The sequence below is a fragment of the Xenopus laevis genome, chromosome 1L (genome assembly GCF_017654675.1).
Source record: "Xenopus laevis strain J_2021 chromosome 1L, Xenopus_laevis_v10.1, whole genome shotgun sequence".
Taxonomy (NCBI): domain Eukaryota; kingdom Metazoa; phylum Chordata; class Amphibia; order Anura; family Pipidae; genus Xenopus; species Xenopus laevis.
In genome coordinates, this window is record NC_054371.1 from 141023189 (window position 1) to 141042737 (window position 19549).

The 19549-nt window shown below is 36.8% G+C and overlaps 1 protein-coding gene across 2 annotated transcripts in view; it reads right to left on the reverse strand.

Moving 5' to 3' along the window:
- Positions 1-3864: 3864 nt before the first annotated feature.
- The window catches only part of cemip2.L (cell migration inducing hyaluronidase 2 L homeolog), a 60518-nt gene continuing 44833 nt past the window's right edge, over positions 3865-19549 (reverse strand). For both annotated transcript variants that reach the window (XM_018258784.2, XM_041564235.1), the window contains exons 13-24: positions 19334-19465; positions 18735-18770; positions 17095-17250; positions 16329-16506; positions 11739-11954; positions 9912-10120; positions 9646-9825; positions 9299-9518; positions 6718-6819; positions 5281-5429; positions 5046-5152; positions 3865-4465 (exon numbers count right to left, since the gene is read on the reverse strand). In XM_018258784.2, the coding sequence (XP_018114273.1) occupies positions 4269-4465; positions 5046-5152; positions 5281-5429; positions 6718-6819; positions 9299-9518; positions 9646-9825; positions 9912-10120; positions 11739-11954; positions 16329-16506; positions 17095-17250; positions 18735-18770; positions 19334-19465 (1882 nt within the window). In that variant the 3' untranslated portion in view covers positions 3865-4268. The remainder of the gene's footprint in view (positions 4466-5045; positions 5153-5280; positions 5430-6717; positions 6820-9298; positions 9519-9645; positions 9826-9911; positions 10121-11738; positions 11955-16328; positions 16507-17094; positions 17251-18734; positions 18771-19333; positions 19466-19549) is intronic.

Genomic DNA, 19549 nt, shown 5'->3' on the forward strand with positions numbered 1-19549 from the left:
ATACAGTGCGTGAAAATGGTTTATTAAAGTATGTTGTAAAGTTTCTTAGAATTTAATTTTTATTATGCAGAAACACAGTACTATTCTAGTAGAATGATGGTAATTATTCTTTCATATTAACTTTGTCTTCATTCAAGCATTGTTTTCCAATATTGCATTCCTATAATTATCATGGTTCGGAGTCTGATTTAACCACTGCAAAATGTATCATTTAAAGAGTTAAAGAAGCAGGAATAATATATAGAACCATAGAATCAGTTTAATAAATAATCTGTTTTTTTTAAGGTTTTGTCAGAGGATCCATATGACTCAGCGGCAGACTGGTGGTCACTAGGTATCATTGTATATTAGATATCTTTAGTCTGAATTGTGTGATCCCCCTTAGCAGGCTAATAAAATACGACTGAAAATTCACAAAAACATTAAATGGTAAAAAAAACGTATGTACTTGTATATGCTAAATATTCATAAATGTTGCAAGAAAGATTTTTCTTTTCAGTTTAGTTTACAACTTTTTACTTCCAGCAGCTGTGACTGCTAAGGTCCCGTTTCTCAAATGATAAGCAGTTCCATGTCCAATGGGTCATGGAACTGCTTAACTGGGTTATCTTTTTGCTTTACTAGGGGCGAATTTTTGCCTCTGAAGGCTTCGCCATACTTATCGCAACTTCATTAGACATTATTTCACAGCAAATACGGGTATTTATCAAAAGGCGAAGTTTCGTCTCGACAGATGAGTGCTGGGGAAGTTTCACTGTCAAAATGTAGTCAGCGAGAACATTTCCAAGCGAATTTTCTCTAGCGTTTCTTTCTTCCTATCGAAACTTCGTTAACATACTTACGCTTACGTCAATTTAAATATGGCTGGTACATACAGGTTATATATATATATATGTATATATATATATAGTAAGTAATTAGAAAAAACCGCACCACCCAGGACTTTGTATGGTGAAAAAACAGCAAATTTATTCTCAAAGTTTCGGCTCCGAACCTCTTCCTGAAGATGGCTTGAGGTTTGGAGCCGAAACGTTGAGAATAAATTTGCTGTTTTTTCACCATACAAAGTCCTGGGTGGTGCGTTTTTTTCTATTTACTTACGAATATATTTACTTGAACCAGCACACAGGCATTGGAGCTGTATTCACTGAGTGCACCAGCATTAGGATTGATATATATATATATATATATATATATATATATATATATATATATATATATATATATATATATATATATATATATATATAGAATAAAGTACCCCCTCTTGTAAATGATAAGGATATTATAAGCTACCGTGAGTCATGTGACAGAAATGACATCAGACATCAGAACTCACCGTTTATAACTGATGACATCAGAACTCACTGATTCTAAGGATATAATTTACAAGATATTCATGGCTTTTGTGTATTTTAAGGATATTATAAGGATATCATTTACAGTCTGGTCCCATAGGGAAATGACCAGACTGTCAATTTTATATATATATATATATATATCTTTATTAGTGATTGTTGGTGAAATTGCTGGAAGTTGCCACTTATTATTAAAAATGTCCAAGGAAGCAAAATAAATACAAAAGAGATTTTCTATTGTCCTAGACACGACCCTACCCTAAAACAAATGTGGCATGAGCTTCAAATAGTTAAAAAACATTTTTTTAACAGTTACAACTGTTAAACATTATCCCACAGTAAAATATGTGAAACGCCATCGGTTTGTCTTTTTTAGGACTTTTCGGCATTCAGGATATGAGGTCACTGACAAAGTTGAGGATGTAGCTTTATCTTATCAATTCGCCAGGTATAACCCGGTGAAACAAACTGTGGCGAAAAGGGTACCGTATTGGAAAGTGCACTTTGATAAATTAGTGGAGCAAGAATCGTTTACCTATTGCCCGAGATTTTTCACTAGTGAATTGTCTGCTTCGCCTTTGAGTAAATTGCAGATGTCCCTGAGAACTGTCTTTTTGGAGATTTTTCTCTAGAAAAGCCGACTTTGCCCCTATGTATACAGAAATGTAGGAGCAAATGTTTCATCCTGACAAGTACTTATAGTCAATAGGAAATATAATGTACGTGGTAAGTATTCATTGGCCAAACATGAGGCCCCTTAAAATTTGTATTTTGCCCGTTACAGAAACGAAAGAGGTCTTTCTGGATAAGGGTTCGGATGTTCATACCTTAAGTCTAGAAATCATGTAACCATTAAATATACCCAATAGATTGGTTTTGCCACCAATAAAGATTAACTCTACCGAAGTTGGAACTAAGTACAAGGTACTGTTTTATTATTACAGAGAAAAAGGAAATACTTTTTTAAAATTTTTAATAATAATTTTTTGTTTGATATGTGGCCTTCTCGTAAATATCTGGATAACAGTAGAATGGATCCCATAATTGTACTATACAGCCCCCAGCCAGTTGCTGCTGTCCTGTTACACAGACATGTAATGCAATGATTCAGTAGCATCCGTATTGCTCACAAAGCCATAGTCCTCTCAGGCTCCAGGGCAAACATCCCAGTTATCTTTCTAACAAATCAGTTCTTACACATCCTATCTAAAACAATCTTCTTCCTAATTATTTCAGGCCGTGTGTACAGGAAACAATTTTTTTGTGCGCACATTAACAATACTGTGCGTCCAGCAGGGTTACTGAACCCAAGCAGCAACCAATTTATGCAATTGAATACAAATATGCTAGATTCGTTTGCATTGGCGCCCAAGCGCACAGATTAGGGCAGACACACACGTGAAGATTCGGGGAGATTAGTTGCCCGGCGACAAATCTCCTCTTCTTCGGGCGACTATTCACCCCGAACTGCCTTCCCACCGGCTAGAATCTAAATCACCAGCGGAATTGCACTTGGAGTGGGTGTCAGCATTAATCTGCATAGACAGATAAGGAAGTTTAAATAAGTGGTTACAGTTGGGTAATAAGACTTCTTTTTCCCCTTTCATAGAACTGAGCCCCCTTGCCAAACCCTACACACAAATAGTTCAATACAATTGTCATTTTTTAATAAACTACATGTGTTTGCACAGCCCCAGGCAGCATTAAGGACTACAAGGAAGTCAGTGAAGATGGCAGCCATGACACTGAACAGGAATATTCCCTGGGGTGGACCGTTTTTCAGCAAAGATAAGAACCAGCCCAGGGTCCAAGGTAATTGATTATATTTACTGGGGGTTACTATGTGTCCCAATAGCTGCAGTTGCTTTAACACAGTTACCCCCATTTGTAATAAAATGCACTAAGCTTGCCCAGGGGCGATAACCAGGAGCAACCAAGAAGAGTTTTGCTTTTAAACAGATGACCAGTAAAATGCTTCCTGCTGATGGGTGGCTACGGGTTACTGCTCCTGGGCAAACTTAGTGTCTTTTTTTTATATAACCATAGGGTTCATGTACAATTTTTCAGGGGTCGTAAAAATGTCTGGATTTCTGAGTTTTCTGGTTATCATTTCCTTAAATAAATGACTATAAATTTATATTCTAAGGGTCAGATTGGGGGAGATTAGTCGCCTGGCAACAAATTTCCTCTTCTTCAGGCTACGAATGTCCCTGAACTGCCTCTTCCCGGCTAGAAAGTAAATCGCTGGCGGGATGGCACTCTGAGCGCTTAGTTTTCCAAAGTCACTCGAAGTTTCCTCGTGAGGCAACTTCGGGAAAACAACGCTCTCAGAGTGCCATTGCGCCGGTGATTTACATTCTAGCCAGCAGGAGGCAGTTCGAGGAGATCAGTTGCCCCGAAGAAGAGGAGAGTTGTCGCTTGGCGACTAATTCCCCGAATCTGAGCGTGTGCCCTGACCCTAGAACACAAAAAAAATCATGATGTGAAATGAACAGAAGCACGTTCATTTATCTACACAGAAAGATTTTATTGATAAATATCTTTCAAGTAAACCACGGTGCAATAAAACCTGTTAACATTTTCTTCCAGTCTGATCCAAAAACAATTAAAAAAACCTTACAATAATCAATAATACAAAAGTACAAAAAAACCAATCTGTTTGCAACACATACAAAACTCCATCACAATGAAAATCAGCATAATCTAGCTTTAAAAAAAAAAAAAAAAGTATATTCATTCATGATTTTATACAACTAGAAGGTGCATTGGCATGTGGGCGTAAATTTTAGGCATAATTCTGTATTAGCCAGTAACAGAACTTACGCTGGATAACAGTGTAATTGCCATAAATAAAAATAAGTTAGTTCACATTTTTTTTTGTTTTCCCCACCATTTAAGGTATATATTAATCTAATGCATCTTTAAAGCTTTATTCAAGAGATCGAGATCTTTTCTTTTCTTGGGACTGATTCTGCTGCACCCATATTCTTCCATTTGTAGAGGGATATATCTTTCTAGCAGCCCCAGACCCTGCTCAGCAGGACTTGTGAACAGCTTGGCCCATGATGGTTTGAAGTTTCCCTTGAATCCCGAGAATGCAATACTCCCTAGGAGAAGAGAAAGAGAAAAGTAAGGCTTGTGCCCACCACTGAATCTGTCACCTAACCTCAAGGAATCGTTTTCAAGCTTGTACAAGACCTGTTATCCATAATGCTTTGATCTGGGTTTTCTGAATAAGGGATCTTTCTGTAATTTGGATCTCCATACCTTAAGTACTAAAGAATCATTTAAACATGAATTAAACCCGATATGATTGTTCTGCCACCAATACGGATTCATTATATGTTAGTTTTTATAATCAAATACAAGGTACTGTTTTATTATTACAGAGAAAAAGGACATTTTTCAAAAGTTATTTGAATTATTTGATTAAAATGGAATCTATTGGAGATGGCCTTCCTGTAATTCAGAGATTTCTGGATACTGGGTTTCCAGATAACAGATCCTATTTATTTGTGGAACAAGTGAAGCAAATTTTCTGTCTTTTTCAAGCCTCTTTCTTGAAGGCATGACTACAGTCATATAAATATATGCTTTCTAGCAGACAACTGTATAGAGCACCATTAAAAAATATGTCCCTTCCCCATATTCATAATTTAAAGGCATTAAAGGTCTGCTCTCACTCACCTTTGTTTTGGAGATAGGCTGCTTTGGCTGTACCAAAGGGCTGTAATTCTTCAGAAAGGTTACCAAAGTCTGTGATGTACCCTCTTGAAGCTAATAAAATGATTGACCTGATAAAATGGAAAAAAATACTGTATTAAATGATTAAAATAAACACATTTTATGCATGTAATTTTTATTTAAGAGTAAAAAAAAAAACCCTATTAAATTCTTACATGCTTCAGAAAAACGATATTACCTTTGAGGAACTTTGTTTCTTAAATAGACTTCCAGCTGGTGCAGTTCCCCTTGTGGAAAGTACATGTTTTCCCTCACTGCGCCAGTGCAAGCATCGATGACAACAATGAATAAACCGTCTTTTTGGAAGGAAAACTTGGTGCCATTAACCTGCCGTAGACACATGAGAGAAAAAGAAAGGGTTGCCAAATGCAACAACGCTTTGGACGATCACAAAGGATTGCTTTTCAAAACTCGGCATGTGCCAACTAAATACTCAGTGAGGTCACTTTTTGCAGGATTATATTTTAGCACTAATTATATAAAACAGACATGGACTGATGGGGAAAGTCATTTATTCTGACTTTTAGAAAACAGGAAAGGCCACTGGACTGTGCTACAGGCAGGACCAGTAAAGTCAATAAATAGCAGGTCGGCAAATATTCCTTTGGCTGTCTGCCTTACAAAGTACCGGACATGTTCTTCCTGCTTTAATTCTAAATTAAAGCATTTTTAACAATGCTTCTAAACATGTGCCACATTTCTACGTATTAGGGTACATTTATCAAATACAACATTAAAGGAAAACTATACCCCCAAAATGAACACTTAAGCAACAGATCGTTTATATGACATTAAGTGACATATTAAAGAATCTTACCAAACTGTATATATTTAAGTAAATATTGCCTTTTTGCATCTCTTGCCTTGAACCACCATTTTGTGTTGATCTCTGTACTGCCTCAGAGATCACCTGACCAGAAATACTACAACTCTAACTGTAACAGGAAGAAGTGTGGAAACACAAGACAGAACTCTGTCTGTTAATTGGCTCATGTGACCTAACATGTATAGTTTGTGTGCACCGTGAATTCTACGATCCCAGAGGGCGGCCCTTACTTTTTAAAATGGCAATTTTCTATTTATGATTACCCAATGGCACATACTACTAGAAAAGTATATTAGTATGAAAATGGTTTATTTACATGAAGCAGGATTTTACATATGAGCTGTTTTATGCAATATCTTTTTATAGAGACATACATTGTTTGGGTGGTATAGTTTTCCATTCTTAAAATTGGGGCAGCTGCAGGAAACACGTGCAACAAAATAGCTGCAATATTGGAAACATTCAATAAAGTTCCCTCAATGCCACTGGCCATTAATATATTAATAGCTCATTTAAAACTATGTGCGAGCTGCCATACTGTTTGCCTATGCTATACAGGGCCCTTTAATTGACTTAACTGAAGTAGTTACTTATAGTAAGTATTTATATGTCCCTTTACTATAAGAACTGGCTACATTTTTACTTATTCACACACAGACTACTTGTTATTTATACTACAGAAAGTCGACTAAACCACACTATATATCATATCTGGATGTCAGATGACAAAGACTGAGAGCAGCAATACCCATTGTACAAAGTTCTGGCTGTAAATGCCTCATTACTTACAGAGATAAAAGCTTCTGTGGTACCTTGCTGGATTTCTTCTTTGCTAAGAGACTGCAGCAGCACAGGGAGGTAGATATTATGAGGATCACTGGTAAAAACCATCTGATTCCAAAACAGAAAGTCAATATTATTAAACGTACACAGTCTTATGTATTAAGCATTTACAAGTTCAGTATTTGAATACAGATTGGATAAAAATATTTGTAAATCTGGCCACTCAAATGTTCCAGAACTCTAGGCAAGCCTCAGTACTCAAGCCAAATGGCAGAGCAAATAGATAGAATTGGCTCACAGTGCAGACAGAGCCTGAAAATATGCAGCCCCATCCTATTCCAGGCTGGCCACTGACTCCATACAAGAACTTGTTAGCTTCACAGGCCAACCAGATTTCTCAAACCTGATCAACGATGACGCACTAGTGCCATTAAAAGAACAATAGTTTCCACAGCTTTACATACAACAATCATTGAGTGCACAATAATACAGTAGCAAGTTACCAATGGACAGCTAAAGATTCTAGCAAATATTTGCAGCTACCACTGGAGTAAATGAAATTACCAGTAAATTGTATTGAAAAGTTCCACAGTGTAGATGGCTGAAATACTTTTGAGCAAGTAACAGGGATTACAAGCCTTATTAATTTGTCACTGCGATGAATAGCGGGATGTTTGCACTATGGCGATCAGTTGCAGATTAATTTCAAAAGTTGAGGCAACAAATCAGCATGTGTGTAATGGTAATTGTTACTTAAACATTCTTCCAAACATAGATGATGTTTCTAACTAACTAGGCATTCCTTACAGGGGTGGTTCCCCTTTAACTTAACTTTTAGCATGTTATAGAATGGTTACTTCTAAGCAAATTTTAAATTGTCTTCATTATTTATAGTTTCTGAATTATTTGCCTTCTTCTTCTGACTCTTTCCAGCTTTCAAATTGGGGTTACTGACCCCATCTAAAAACAAATGCTCTGTAAGGTTACAAATGTATTTTTATCTCTACTTTTTATTACTTATTATTCTATTCATATCCCAGTCTTAATCAAATCAATGCATGGTTGCTAGGGTAATTTAGAACCTATCCACTGGAATGCTAAAATGGAAACTGGAGAAATGCTGAATAAATGCTAAATAACTCAAAAACCACAAAAAAAAAAAAATGAAAACCAATTGCAAATGGTCTCAGAATATTACTCTCTACATCATAATAAAAGTTAATTTGAAAGTGAACAATCCCTTTAAAAATACCACTATACCTAGTTCTTTGGATAGGGACAAGCTCAAAAAATATAAATTGCAGCAACAAAAAAGGAAAAAAAATAATAAACAGTATCAAGGCATAGATTGAATCAATATATAGGCATTTTTATAAGGGTATATGCTATAAGCACCAAGAATAGTTTTAGAATTTCCCAACAGGCCTACAGTAACCCCTTCAAAACATGGCAGGGATTCCAGGAGCAGAAAATAAGATTTTACTGTACTGCCAAGTTACACAGTCTTCTGGACTCAGAAAAAAGGAAATAAACAACAGCTTGATGACATTTTTTTTTTGGCTGTACAAGTATGTCTCCTGTCCCAAACCCAGCTCTGTTTGAAAAGAAAAATAGATAAAAGCTGCAGAGGCAATAAAGGCTAGTGTAAACTTTGTCCTTACTGGAGATTTATTCTTTCATGTAACTGGTTTTGCAAAGGGAATAAAGCGGGCCATTGTTTACCAAGCCAAAAAAGAAAGATACAGATGCAGCCACTTTGGTTTGTCTGTTTGACACAGAATAACTAAACACAGATATCCCATTTATCTCATTTAACACAGAAAACTGCGTCACAACATCCCATCTAATTAAGGCATTCACCATTGTTCACAATGGTGCTTTGGTATGCTAATGGAAAGGTTAAATGCATTAAATGAGTTAAGATGACTTTAGATAACGCAGTTTCTTCAATTAACCATGAGTCATGACGCATTTATCTCACAAATCCAAGTGGCTTCATCTGTATATGGCATAATGTAATTGGAAGTCAGCATGGAGTTCCATCACTAATTAATGGCATATATATACTACATGACAAGGTCTTGGTGCTCTGGGGTAAATATGCAGAATTTAGCACTTCATTCCCAAATTTAAAATACATAAACACTCGTGTACGCATTTCTCTCTGGAAGCAGCCTGGAAGCAGCCTGCTAAGGATCAGACCTGCTCTCTGAAAGTGGCCATCAGTAAAAAAGTCAAACATAAATAAAAACAGAGGAAAAGAAGCTCTGTGCAAAATACAACTAGCACACTTTTCACCTGATGTATATTCCTGCAGTTTCAACCCCACCCCCCTTTAGCAGCATATTTGTTAGAGATGAAAAGGCATAGTTATGGCATAACTAGCCTCTCTTCCAAACATAATTCAGCTTTCTAAAATATGTACATGTATGTAAAAAACAAACATACATACAAACATTCTATCAATTCTTGCAGATTTATGCCGTAACTTTAAGCTGGAGATACGAATACTTTGAACCCAAAGTTTCACAGAGGAAAAGTATTCTTAGATAAGATGACATGATCATTATGTTGATCATCCAGCTACCTGAGAAGCTCCACAGTTGGAGCATGGTGCAGTTGTCTTTGCTGGCATTGCCTTGGTTGTTGTTGGTGCTTTGGTATACTTTGGATATGCTTTGGCCATACAGTTGCTGGTAGCTTTGGATCGCATTGTAGCCTGAATCTTTATTCTTTCACATCCCTGAGTGGAGCAGTAGCTGTGACCGTCCCGGTTGTGTTTTGCTTGGAGGAAGAGGAAAAGCAATCTGCATAGGATTTAAAATAATAAAAGCTTTAATAACAGTAATACTAATAATAGAATCACTAAAAATAGCTAGCTTATAGTTAGCTCTAATTAATCACATACATGATCATAGTTCTGAAAAAAATTACCCTGTGCTGTTGTCAAAATAAAATCCCTTTGAGCGCTTATTCTGCAGTTCCTCCATGGAGGACACAGGCAGGTATTCCTCTCCATTGGAGAATGTAGCAGTTTGCCTTTGAAAAATCTGTGAATTTATCTGAAAGCTTGTGTCTGCTGGATAACAGAGACCAACTCTGATCCAATCACCCCTTTGGAGAAAAAAAAAATTGAAGCATTAACTTTTTTTAAAGGTAAAGTCTCATAGGAGTACACCCATATCAAAGAAGCAGCTTACTTATCGAAGTTTATGGGGTACAAGTAGGTGGTTTGTGGTGCTTGAGCATTCCAGTGGATGGTGTATCCCTTCTGTAGCATCACTACTGGCTGATATTGCTGATACGGGGCTTTCTGAGTGATTCCTCTGAGCGTCATGGGCCTGGATGGGTATTCATCCCTTGCGATGCTCACAGTGAGATTACTAGGATTCCATGTTTGAATATAGACCTAAAGGGAAAAAGGAGTTGGTTAGCGGCAGCACTTGAAAAGACAAGCACTGTGGCTTAATTAAACACTCTGTGTTGATGTTGTCATAGATTAAATGTTTCAGTACAAAACTATGAAGATCTACATCTTCAATTTCATGAAATTATGAAAAACAGATATCATCTTAACTATCCATCAGATTTAAACTGTGAGCCAAATATGTTGTATAATCACCAGTGGGGGGTAGAGGAACAGTCAAACGGAAAAAACAGAACTTGTAAAGTGTAATAACTGTATAGGAGAACCAAAGTTTAGCATTGAAATAGAGAAAAACACATATTTAAAAACTCAATAGGTTAGTACAATTTCAGTTCCACTGACACACATGACAAAATTTGCACATTATTTACCTAAGTAGTCTAAATACACCCTTAAGCTGGTAATTACCCCTCACTGCAGAGTCAGCGCAGCGGAGCTCACCGGGGCCATCTTCAGCGCTTCGGGAAACTTCAGAAAGTAAGCGCCGTATCGGCGCATGCGCAGTTGTAGCAATATTTCGGTCCCGAACAACTGTGCATGCACCGAAAGCCACAGAAATTGTCGAAGGGACCGAAGATTCCAGAAGCTCCGCAAGATGGTGCCCATGAGCTCTGCTATGCTGGCTCTGCAATGAGGGGTAATTACCAGATATGGGGCATTTACTTGTGTGAACACCTGTGTGTGTGTGGGGGGGAACTATGGAGGGTAGGGGTTTTAATTAGCAAAGGGGATTTAGTTCCCATTTTAAGGTGGAACCTCCTTTTTTTCAAATTTGAATGGATGCACTTGTGTTTGCTGAAAGGATCTACTGGTGAATAAAGCATCAGAGTTTATTGTATGCTTCCCATGTATAGTTATACAATGTAATCTTAGCTGCTCCCAACTTAGCCAACCTTTCCTAGACCTTCCATTCCCTTTACCAGCTTAGTAGCTGTTCTTTGGACTTTCTAAATCTCATACTTTTGTGTCATCAGTAAACACAGATACATTACTCACAATGCCATCACTAAAGTCATTAATGAACAAATGAAATAAATATATAATAAAACAGAACCATACTCCCTTCATTAAGGTTTAAGACTTAAAAGTCTGTAAGTGCCGGGCAGAGATCATAATTCCTTTTTAAAATAATGGAATTATTTTAATCAGCTTTCCTGCAATCTATAGGTAACCTGATGCTATAAAGTCTGAGAAAAACCACAAATAGGTATAAGGTGTGGCTGTCTAATGGCAGATCATGTTGGAAGTGAGGGAGCCAGAGAGGGTCAAGGATCAGTACTAGAGTGCTAAATTTTAAATTCCCATGTAAGGAATATAATTAATATGTTCTGAAAAGGATACAAAATGTAGATAAAAAAAAAAAAAAAAAAAAAGCATGTATGGGAAATTTAACTGGAATGCTAATTACTGATGTTAACACATGGTAACTTCACCAGTGTACCTCTTTCACATATGTCCCAGTATCCACACCATTTAATTTTTTTTTTTTTTTGCATCAATCATTATTGAAGTGCAATATAAACAATGGGGTGAAAAACTGCTATAACAGAAACCATTTGTTGGAATTGGACTCTTAAGGTGTCAAGACAAATAATCTAACCTGTGCATAGGTGCCACTGCATATAACCCCATTCCATTCTGTAACATTGATACACTGTGGATGTCTGACCAAGTAGTTGTCCATTCGAGACACATAAATATCTTTAAAGTTTGTCACAGTTCCATCTTTGTCATAGAAAATGGAATTTTTATCACCATCCAGATCACCATCTTCAAACCAAGGTCCAGGCTGGCCAAAAAAGGCTCTCAGTGATACCTGACAGAAAGAAATAATCAAGTAAAATATATGTTAAACACATATATTAAAAAAATCAATGGAAATAAATGGAAAATAAAATAAGAAGACCAATAACACTGGAGAACATGGGTCTCATAAATGCTTATAGCCCAATTCTGGATAGTATGAAGGCGAACGAGATGATGACTAGATTGTTTTTCAAAAACGTTTCCTATAGCCCCTATAGAATCAAGTATCAGAATGCTGCATAGAAAATATAACTGGAAAATATAGGCAGCTCTATAAGACTTTCCAGCAATGTAAATTGTAAGATGAGAAGGCACAGGCTGCTTGAGAGCATGTTGGCAAGTAGCCAGTCCAAGTGAACCTGCTTAGGGGATCAGGGCTGAAGCCCCAAGGCTCATAGCTCGGCCTACCAACAGATACCCCAATAGAGGATAAAACTACAGCAACAGGCACAGCTAATGATGTTACACAGGACAAAGGATGTCCTTGGGCCATTTCTGAGCCATTAAAGTTTTGAAAGAAAAAAAAAAAACTCACTAAAGTCTATTAATATCTACAGTACTTCATCAAGACACTTTCTATTTCTAAAGTAAAATGAGTTGTGCTGTAAGTGATTACACATGACCTCCATTGTCTTTTTGTGTGGGAAAACAGTTGCCCAGATTGGTACTTAAATACACAAAGGAAGCTCTATTGTAATCAAAAGAACTATTGTTTGATTTGTGGATTTTGACAAGCTAAGAATTTGGATCATGTCCAAGACTTGGAGAAAAGCAAATCTCTTATTTTCACAAAAAGATATTTTTATTTAATAATCAGTGCTTCTGAGACTTTATTCTCAGCCCCAATGAAGACCTCCTGTCCTGTTAAACTGTGGGTTTGGATGACCAGTGAAATTATGGAATTACTGTTATATTTGTACCTTCTTCCAGACAGTGTTTTTTTTCTATTGCTGGAAAGTTCCCACATGATGGATGTGTCCTTCTAAATACTTCTTTTTTTTTTTAAATCCCATTTTTTCAAGATTTATGATACCCTGAAGCTGGAAATAGCTGAAATCTGAAAATACACCATCTAAAACCTGTACAAGTCAATGGCAGAGGTCCCTTGAACATTTGAAGATGTCAATAGCCTTCATGATGTTCGTTTTTTTACGGTAGGTCTCGCTTGAAAACTCAATTCATTACAGTGATTCTAGTTTTTTTCCCCCCGCAAATTCTCTATTAATTTGAATTTTTGGGCTGTTATCCCCGAATTCACTGATTCGAGTTTTTCTTATAGGAGAACTAAACCATAAAAATGAATAGGGCTAAAAATGCCATGTTTTAGATACTGAACTTATTGCACCAGCCTAAAGTTTCAGCTTGTCAATAGCAGCAATGATCCAGGATTTCACAACTGTCACAGGGGGTCACCATCTTGGAAAGTGTCTGCAACACTCACATGCTCTGTGGGCTCTGAGCAGCTGTTGAGAAGCTAAGCTTAGGGGTCGTCGCAAATTATCCAAAAGAAAATGAGGCTGGCCTGTAATTTAAGATGATGCTACAGGGCTGATTATTAAATTCTGATGCTAGCTGCACTGCTCTAAAATTTGACCTTTGATAAATAACCCCTATGTGTCTGCACACAGCCTGACACCTGTACCATTAACGCTGAATAATATATGCGGATTTTGGAGAAGACAATGGCTAACTGAATTCTGCATATATTACAACAGCATGGCTCTGTAGTAATAGAGTCCAAGGGCTAAACTGGCCTTGCATGCAGTCTGCAGTCCAGTCACCCATTGAAAAAATGTGTTGCATTATGAAACAAAAAAAAAAAAGAAAGATGATCCCAAAACTGAAACCCTATATCGAACAATAATGGGACAACATTTCACTTTTAAAACTACAGCAACTGATCTCCTTAGTTCCCAGTTACAGAGTATTATTAAAAGGTGCAACAGTGGGAACCTGCCCCTTGCCCAACTTTTTTGAAATGAGTTGTTGGCATTAAATTCAAAATTAACATATATTTTTCAAAAAAACATTCAATAACATTTCTCAGTTTCAACATTTCACGTGTCTTTTTTCACTTAAATATAGGATTTAGATGATTTCTAAATCATCCATTAACTTTTATTTACATTTTACACACTGTCCCAACTTTTTTGAAAATGGGGTAGTAACTTGCTCTAATAACTGCAAAACCTCAACACAGTGGTGAGCGACGTCAGACACTTCCCATTAATGACTGCATTGCTAGTATGAACAATTTAAGTACATCCAGATGATCAGTGAACTTTACAGCAGAATTCAGCAAATTAACCACAACCCTAGACAGTATGACAAAAATGCAAATAAGCATGCATACATTCGAACACATCATAGCTGTAAGTTTCATTTATAATATTATCGCCTTGGAGAATTAGTATGTAGAGGTTAAGAGCTCAGATTGCTTTTCCAAGCTTGAAGCAAGATTTGGAGCTTTAGAATATTTGAAGTTTATGGGAATAATTACAGGAAGATTGTCAGGATGGCTCCCTCTTAGGCTGATAAACTAAACCTTGTGTTTCTCAAAAGAACAAACAAGATGTCTGGCCAAATAAGACTGGTGAGATCAAAGAGTGGACGAAGCTCTTATAAGATGATAAACTTGATTTAAGAAAATTGACTACAATCTCTGAAATGACTTTCTGTTATCATAGGGGATATTTTTATACATTAAAATAGCTGGAGTTTTTAAAAATAATGTATTCATAGCATACTCAACAGATCATATGATGCATGCTTATACCTGCAGCACTTTGTGAATAAAGTTATACATACGCATGACAAATTGTATATTATGATCTATGATTTTTTTTTTCTGAGAAGAGAAGCACCACTGGCCCATTCATCTTTGAAAGAAGAGAAGGCTAAGCCCAGGGTCTGTAATAAGAGACTACAATTTTCTAATTTTTGGTTCAGCAGCCAGGTATTTTTGTTTTTTGTTTCTTTTCTTAAAGTTTGGTTTTATAACAAAAACACAGTACCTGTGTGGTTGCACAGCAGATCATGCACTAGTATATGTAACAGTGCTGCAATTTGAAACTTTGGAGAAGCACAGAGGGAGTAAAGGAAAATGTGCAAACTGTACAGCGTACATGAAAGGAGACATGGTCAGGTTCTGGAAGAGTGCCAATGTACACATATATAAATCCAGCCTATTATCACCTCTGCTGATTATATGTAGGTATAGTGCATAACAACTGAGCAGCTGCATGCCATTATTTCCAAATGCCACCTTTATCTAAACCTGTGACTATTATCTGAAATGTCAATTGGTCATCATCTGTGAACATTACATTTAACAGTTGGACATCATCCATGGGTCAATCATATGTACTACATATTGTATTTATGAGACTATAATATAAGCCATGCATTGATTAGCTAATAACTCTATTTATCCACAGACATATTACACCATTGCGTGAGTGTATATTTATACTGTATTGAAGCTCTTGCACATTATTAAACAAATTATTTTTTGTATCACTGACTAATCAGTTTGGACGAAACAAATCTGCAGTTATACAGCATGTGCAAACATCATTTACTCTACCCCACTCCCTTTGAATATCTTATCACCTTCTTGTTTTAAAGGGGGAACTATCAGGAACATTTTTTTAAGCTTCTTCTAATGGAAAAAGGAAACATTCCAAATAATTAAAAATGGTGTACCATTTCAGATATAATCAAGTCACTATCCCCTTCTGAGCAACCTGTCTCTCTACATGCAGACTTGGTAGTTGGCAAAAAGAGCACAGACCAAAGAGCTAACTGTCCATCAAGAAAATACTGAGAGACATCAAGCCCACGGGTAGAGACAGATTGCTATAAAGGTGACAAGTTAGTTGCTTATGGCAGAAACATTCCTGCATCCTTAATTGATCATATGTAGGAAGTTTTCCATGAGATGAAGCTCATATTAAATGTTTGTTTTGATAATAGTTCGCATTTATATCACAACTATCATTCCATACTACAGGTACACTGTACGACCGGTTATCCAGAATGCTTGGGACCTGGGGTTTTCCGGATAAGGGGTCTTTCCATACTTTGGATCTTCATACATTAAAAAATCATGTAAACATTAAAAAAAAAAACAATAAGCTGGTTTTGCTTCCAATAATGATTAATGATATCTTAGTTTGGATTAAGTACAAGGTACTGTTTTGTTACAGAGAAAAAGGAAATAATTTTTTTAAATTTGGATTATTTGACTATAATGGAGTCAATGGGAGATGGTCTTTCCGTAATTCAAAGCTTTCTGTATAATGGGTTTCCAGATAACGGATCCTATACCTACTACTGCAACAGAATCATGCATGCAGTTTCATTCATGCTGACATGCACTTACATTGGCTCCGAACTTTAGGAATGAAACATTGTTCTTTGGAGTAAGCTGCCAGGGGTTCTTCAAGAGAAAGCCAATAGCACTGGTAAATCGGTCAGGTGTTGGCACAAAGTTTGCAAAAGTACTTTTTGTTAGGCGAACTGGTCCATCATAAATCTGAAATCCTCTTATAGGGAAAGTCCTGTGGGATGGGAGAAAAATAAGATACGCTATATAAAAGTGTGCTAATGATTTATCGTTTAAAAAATTATCGATTTTTATGATATACGAGTACAACAAAAAGGAGATGGAAGATTTGTAAATGACCCCCTCCCCCCAATGAATGACTCATTTGTGATTTCTTCTAAATATGTAAAAAAAAAAAATCTCAGTTAAAACTATGCAAGTTAGCCATGGTTATGCATCATTTTTCTTGCTCTACAGTGAGATGTTTGACAATTGTGCCTCATTTGTTGTCTACAACAAGTTTATTGGCAGCTAATACAGTTTTGTATCGAGACTGGGATACATAAACAATATAAACATTCTAGGAACTTAAAACACAAGTCTAGCCTTTGTAACACCGTCATACATTTAAGTATAAAAACATTTGCCATCTGTCTTATTTTAAAATCTCTTTCGTGGCCATGATGAAGTGAAGCTTGAGCAGGGCTGTACATTACTTCACATGTCCTATTACAGTGCTGTATCAGCTGAAATAGGTCATGCCACAGTCTGAAAACTAGCACATTAATGATTATACTCATTCAAAAGAATTTATATCTGTTACCTGTTTCTAGGTAGAGTGCGAGTTTTATTGTCTACTCCTCCACTACCCCAGTATTTATTCTGGCCTCCTAAAAACCCATAATTCTTGCTTTCACCGATGAACAGAGATTCTGACACTTCCTGGCTAGAGCCTTCATCTTTAGGGAAGCTTCCATCACTAGAGAAAAGGAGACAAAATAACAACTTTGTTACTGTAATAAAAAATGGTATACTTGCTGACTCAATTCTTTATATCATTAACACTTAAGGTATGATCCAAGATTAAAAATACCAAATTGCTTAAAAATTCAGGGACACATCTAATAAATGATTGTTGCAGGGTTGCATTAAAACAAATTGCAATCAGTGCACATCTAACTGGATTTATTTTAGATGAGCCAAACAAATGACTCCTAATGTGTATGGCCAGCTTAGAGGAACAGTTCAGTGTGAAAATAAAAACTGGGTAAATAGATAGTCTGTGCAAAATAAAAAATGTTTTCTAATATTGTTAGTCAGTAAGCAGTAAATGTCAGTTTAAACATTTCCATAAATTCATAGGGAGTAAAACACAATTCCAGGCTGGTAAGAACATATACTGCCCAGACCTCTACTGCTGCTTTGCTGCTTTTTTAAATCTCCAACAATCTTTGGATACATTTAAAGGCAATCTAGTAAAAACTATAAAACCGTATAAACCTAGGATACACGTTTTAGAATGCTTAGCGTCAGGGTTTTTTTCTGGATATGGGGTTACCATTATTTAGAGCACCGTGTCTAAAGTGAATTAAGCCACATTTAAAGAGTAAAACACATTTGGTTGGCTATTTTTTTTGCAGAAAAAAAAAAACAGCAAATCAGAATCAGTTTGCTGGTCAGACAGCACTGATTACACAAAGATAATCAATTTCAGTGAAAAAAGTTTTAAAGAATGTTGTTTGTGTAACTGCATTCACATATAGATTGGTAATTGGCGACATTTCCTTAAGGGCAGAGACACACGCTCAGATTCGGGGAGATCTGGCGACAAATTTCCTCTTCTCTGGGGCGTCTAATTTCCCTGAACTACCTCCCACCACTAGTAAGTAAATCAATGGCGGGATGGAATTTGGAGCGCTTCATTTTCCGAAGTCGCCTGAAGTTTACTCGTGAGGCGCACCAATTTCCATCCTGCCAGCGATTTACATTCTAGCCGGCGGGAGGCAGTTCTAGGAGATTAGTCGCCCGAAGAAGAGGAGATTTGTCTCCCGTCGACTAATCTCCCCGAATCTGAGCGTGTGTCTCTGCCCTTAAGGAAATGTCGCCAATTACCAATCTCCTCTTCTTCGGGGCAACTAATCTCCATGAACTGCCTCCCGCCGCTAGAATGTAAATCGGTGGCGGGATGGCACTTGGAGCGATTCATTTTCCAAAGTCGCCCAAAGTTTCCTCATGAGGCGCACCGATTGCCATCCTGCCAGCGATTTACATTCTAGCCAGCGGGAGGCAGTTCTGGGAGATTAGTCGCCCCAAAGAAGAGGAGATTTGTCGCTGGCCGACTAATCTCCCCGAATTTTAGCATGTGTCTCTGCCCTAAATGTGGTACAACAATTTATAATGTCCATGCATATGAATAGAAAATGAACAGTATATATTAAAAAAACGACACCCAAATGTACTAACCTAGCAAATGTTAATCCAACACCATTGTCAGAAAACCTGTGCAGAGAGAATAAAAAAAAACAAAAATAAGAAACATCTCATTAGCAATTAAGGTTTATTTAGAAAACATGAGAGGAGTACAATAATGACAATGTAACACTAAGATTAGAAACAGTCATTCTACATTATCAGGTGCCTATGGGAAGGATTATAGATATGATGCAAATTCTTTGGCACGGACAGTGACATGGACTCCCTTCAAGGAGAGTTTCTAGCATCCTATCCTATTTTAGTTTTTACTCCTTTCCATATTTTTGGGATCTAAAACAGTTTTCTGTGGGACTGTAGGTTTATTTAAAGTTACTCAGATATTACATTTTCCCCCCAAGATAAAGAAATAGCATTACTTTTTACAGCTGCATCCTGTAAAGGTAATGCCATGCAACTCAATACTCTCCAGCTGTTCAGCAACAACCCCCACAGCCAAGAGATTCCTAGGGAAAAGTTTCCAGAAATATTGCACAAAATCCATTTATTAAGAATAAAAACAATAAACAGATTTTTGTACCACTATGTACAACACTGGCTGTGAGACAGATGACAATAAATAATATATTTACCCAGAGTTCTGTATAATAATGTCTCCTCCACGCACCCAAGCACCATGATCATTATTTTTAAAGGCAACAAGGCGGTCAATCACTGCTGCTACACGAGGTTTATCTGGATCAGCATCCACGTGGGGTCGAAACCTTCATCAAGAAAATGAAAGGAATGCATTATACTAACAAATTCTTATCTTATATAAATAACATTTTACTAATCAGTAACTGCTT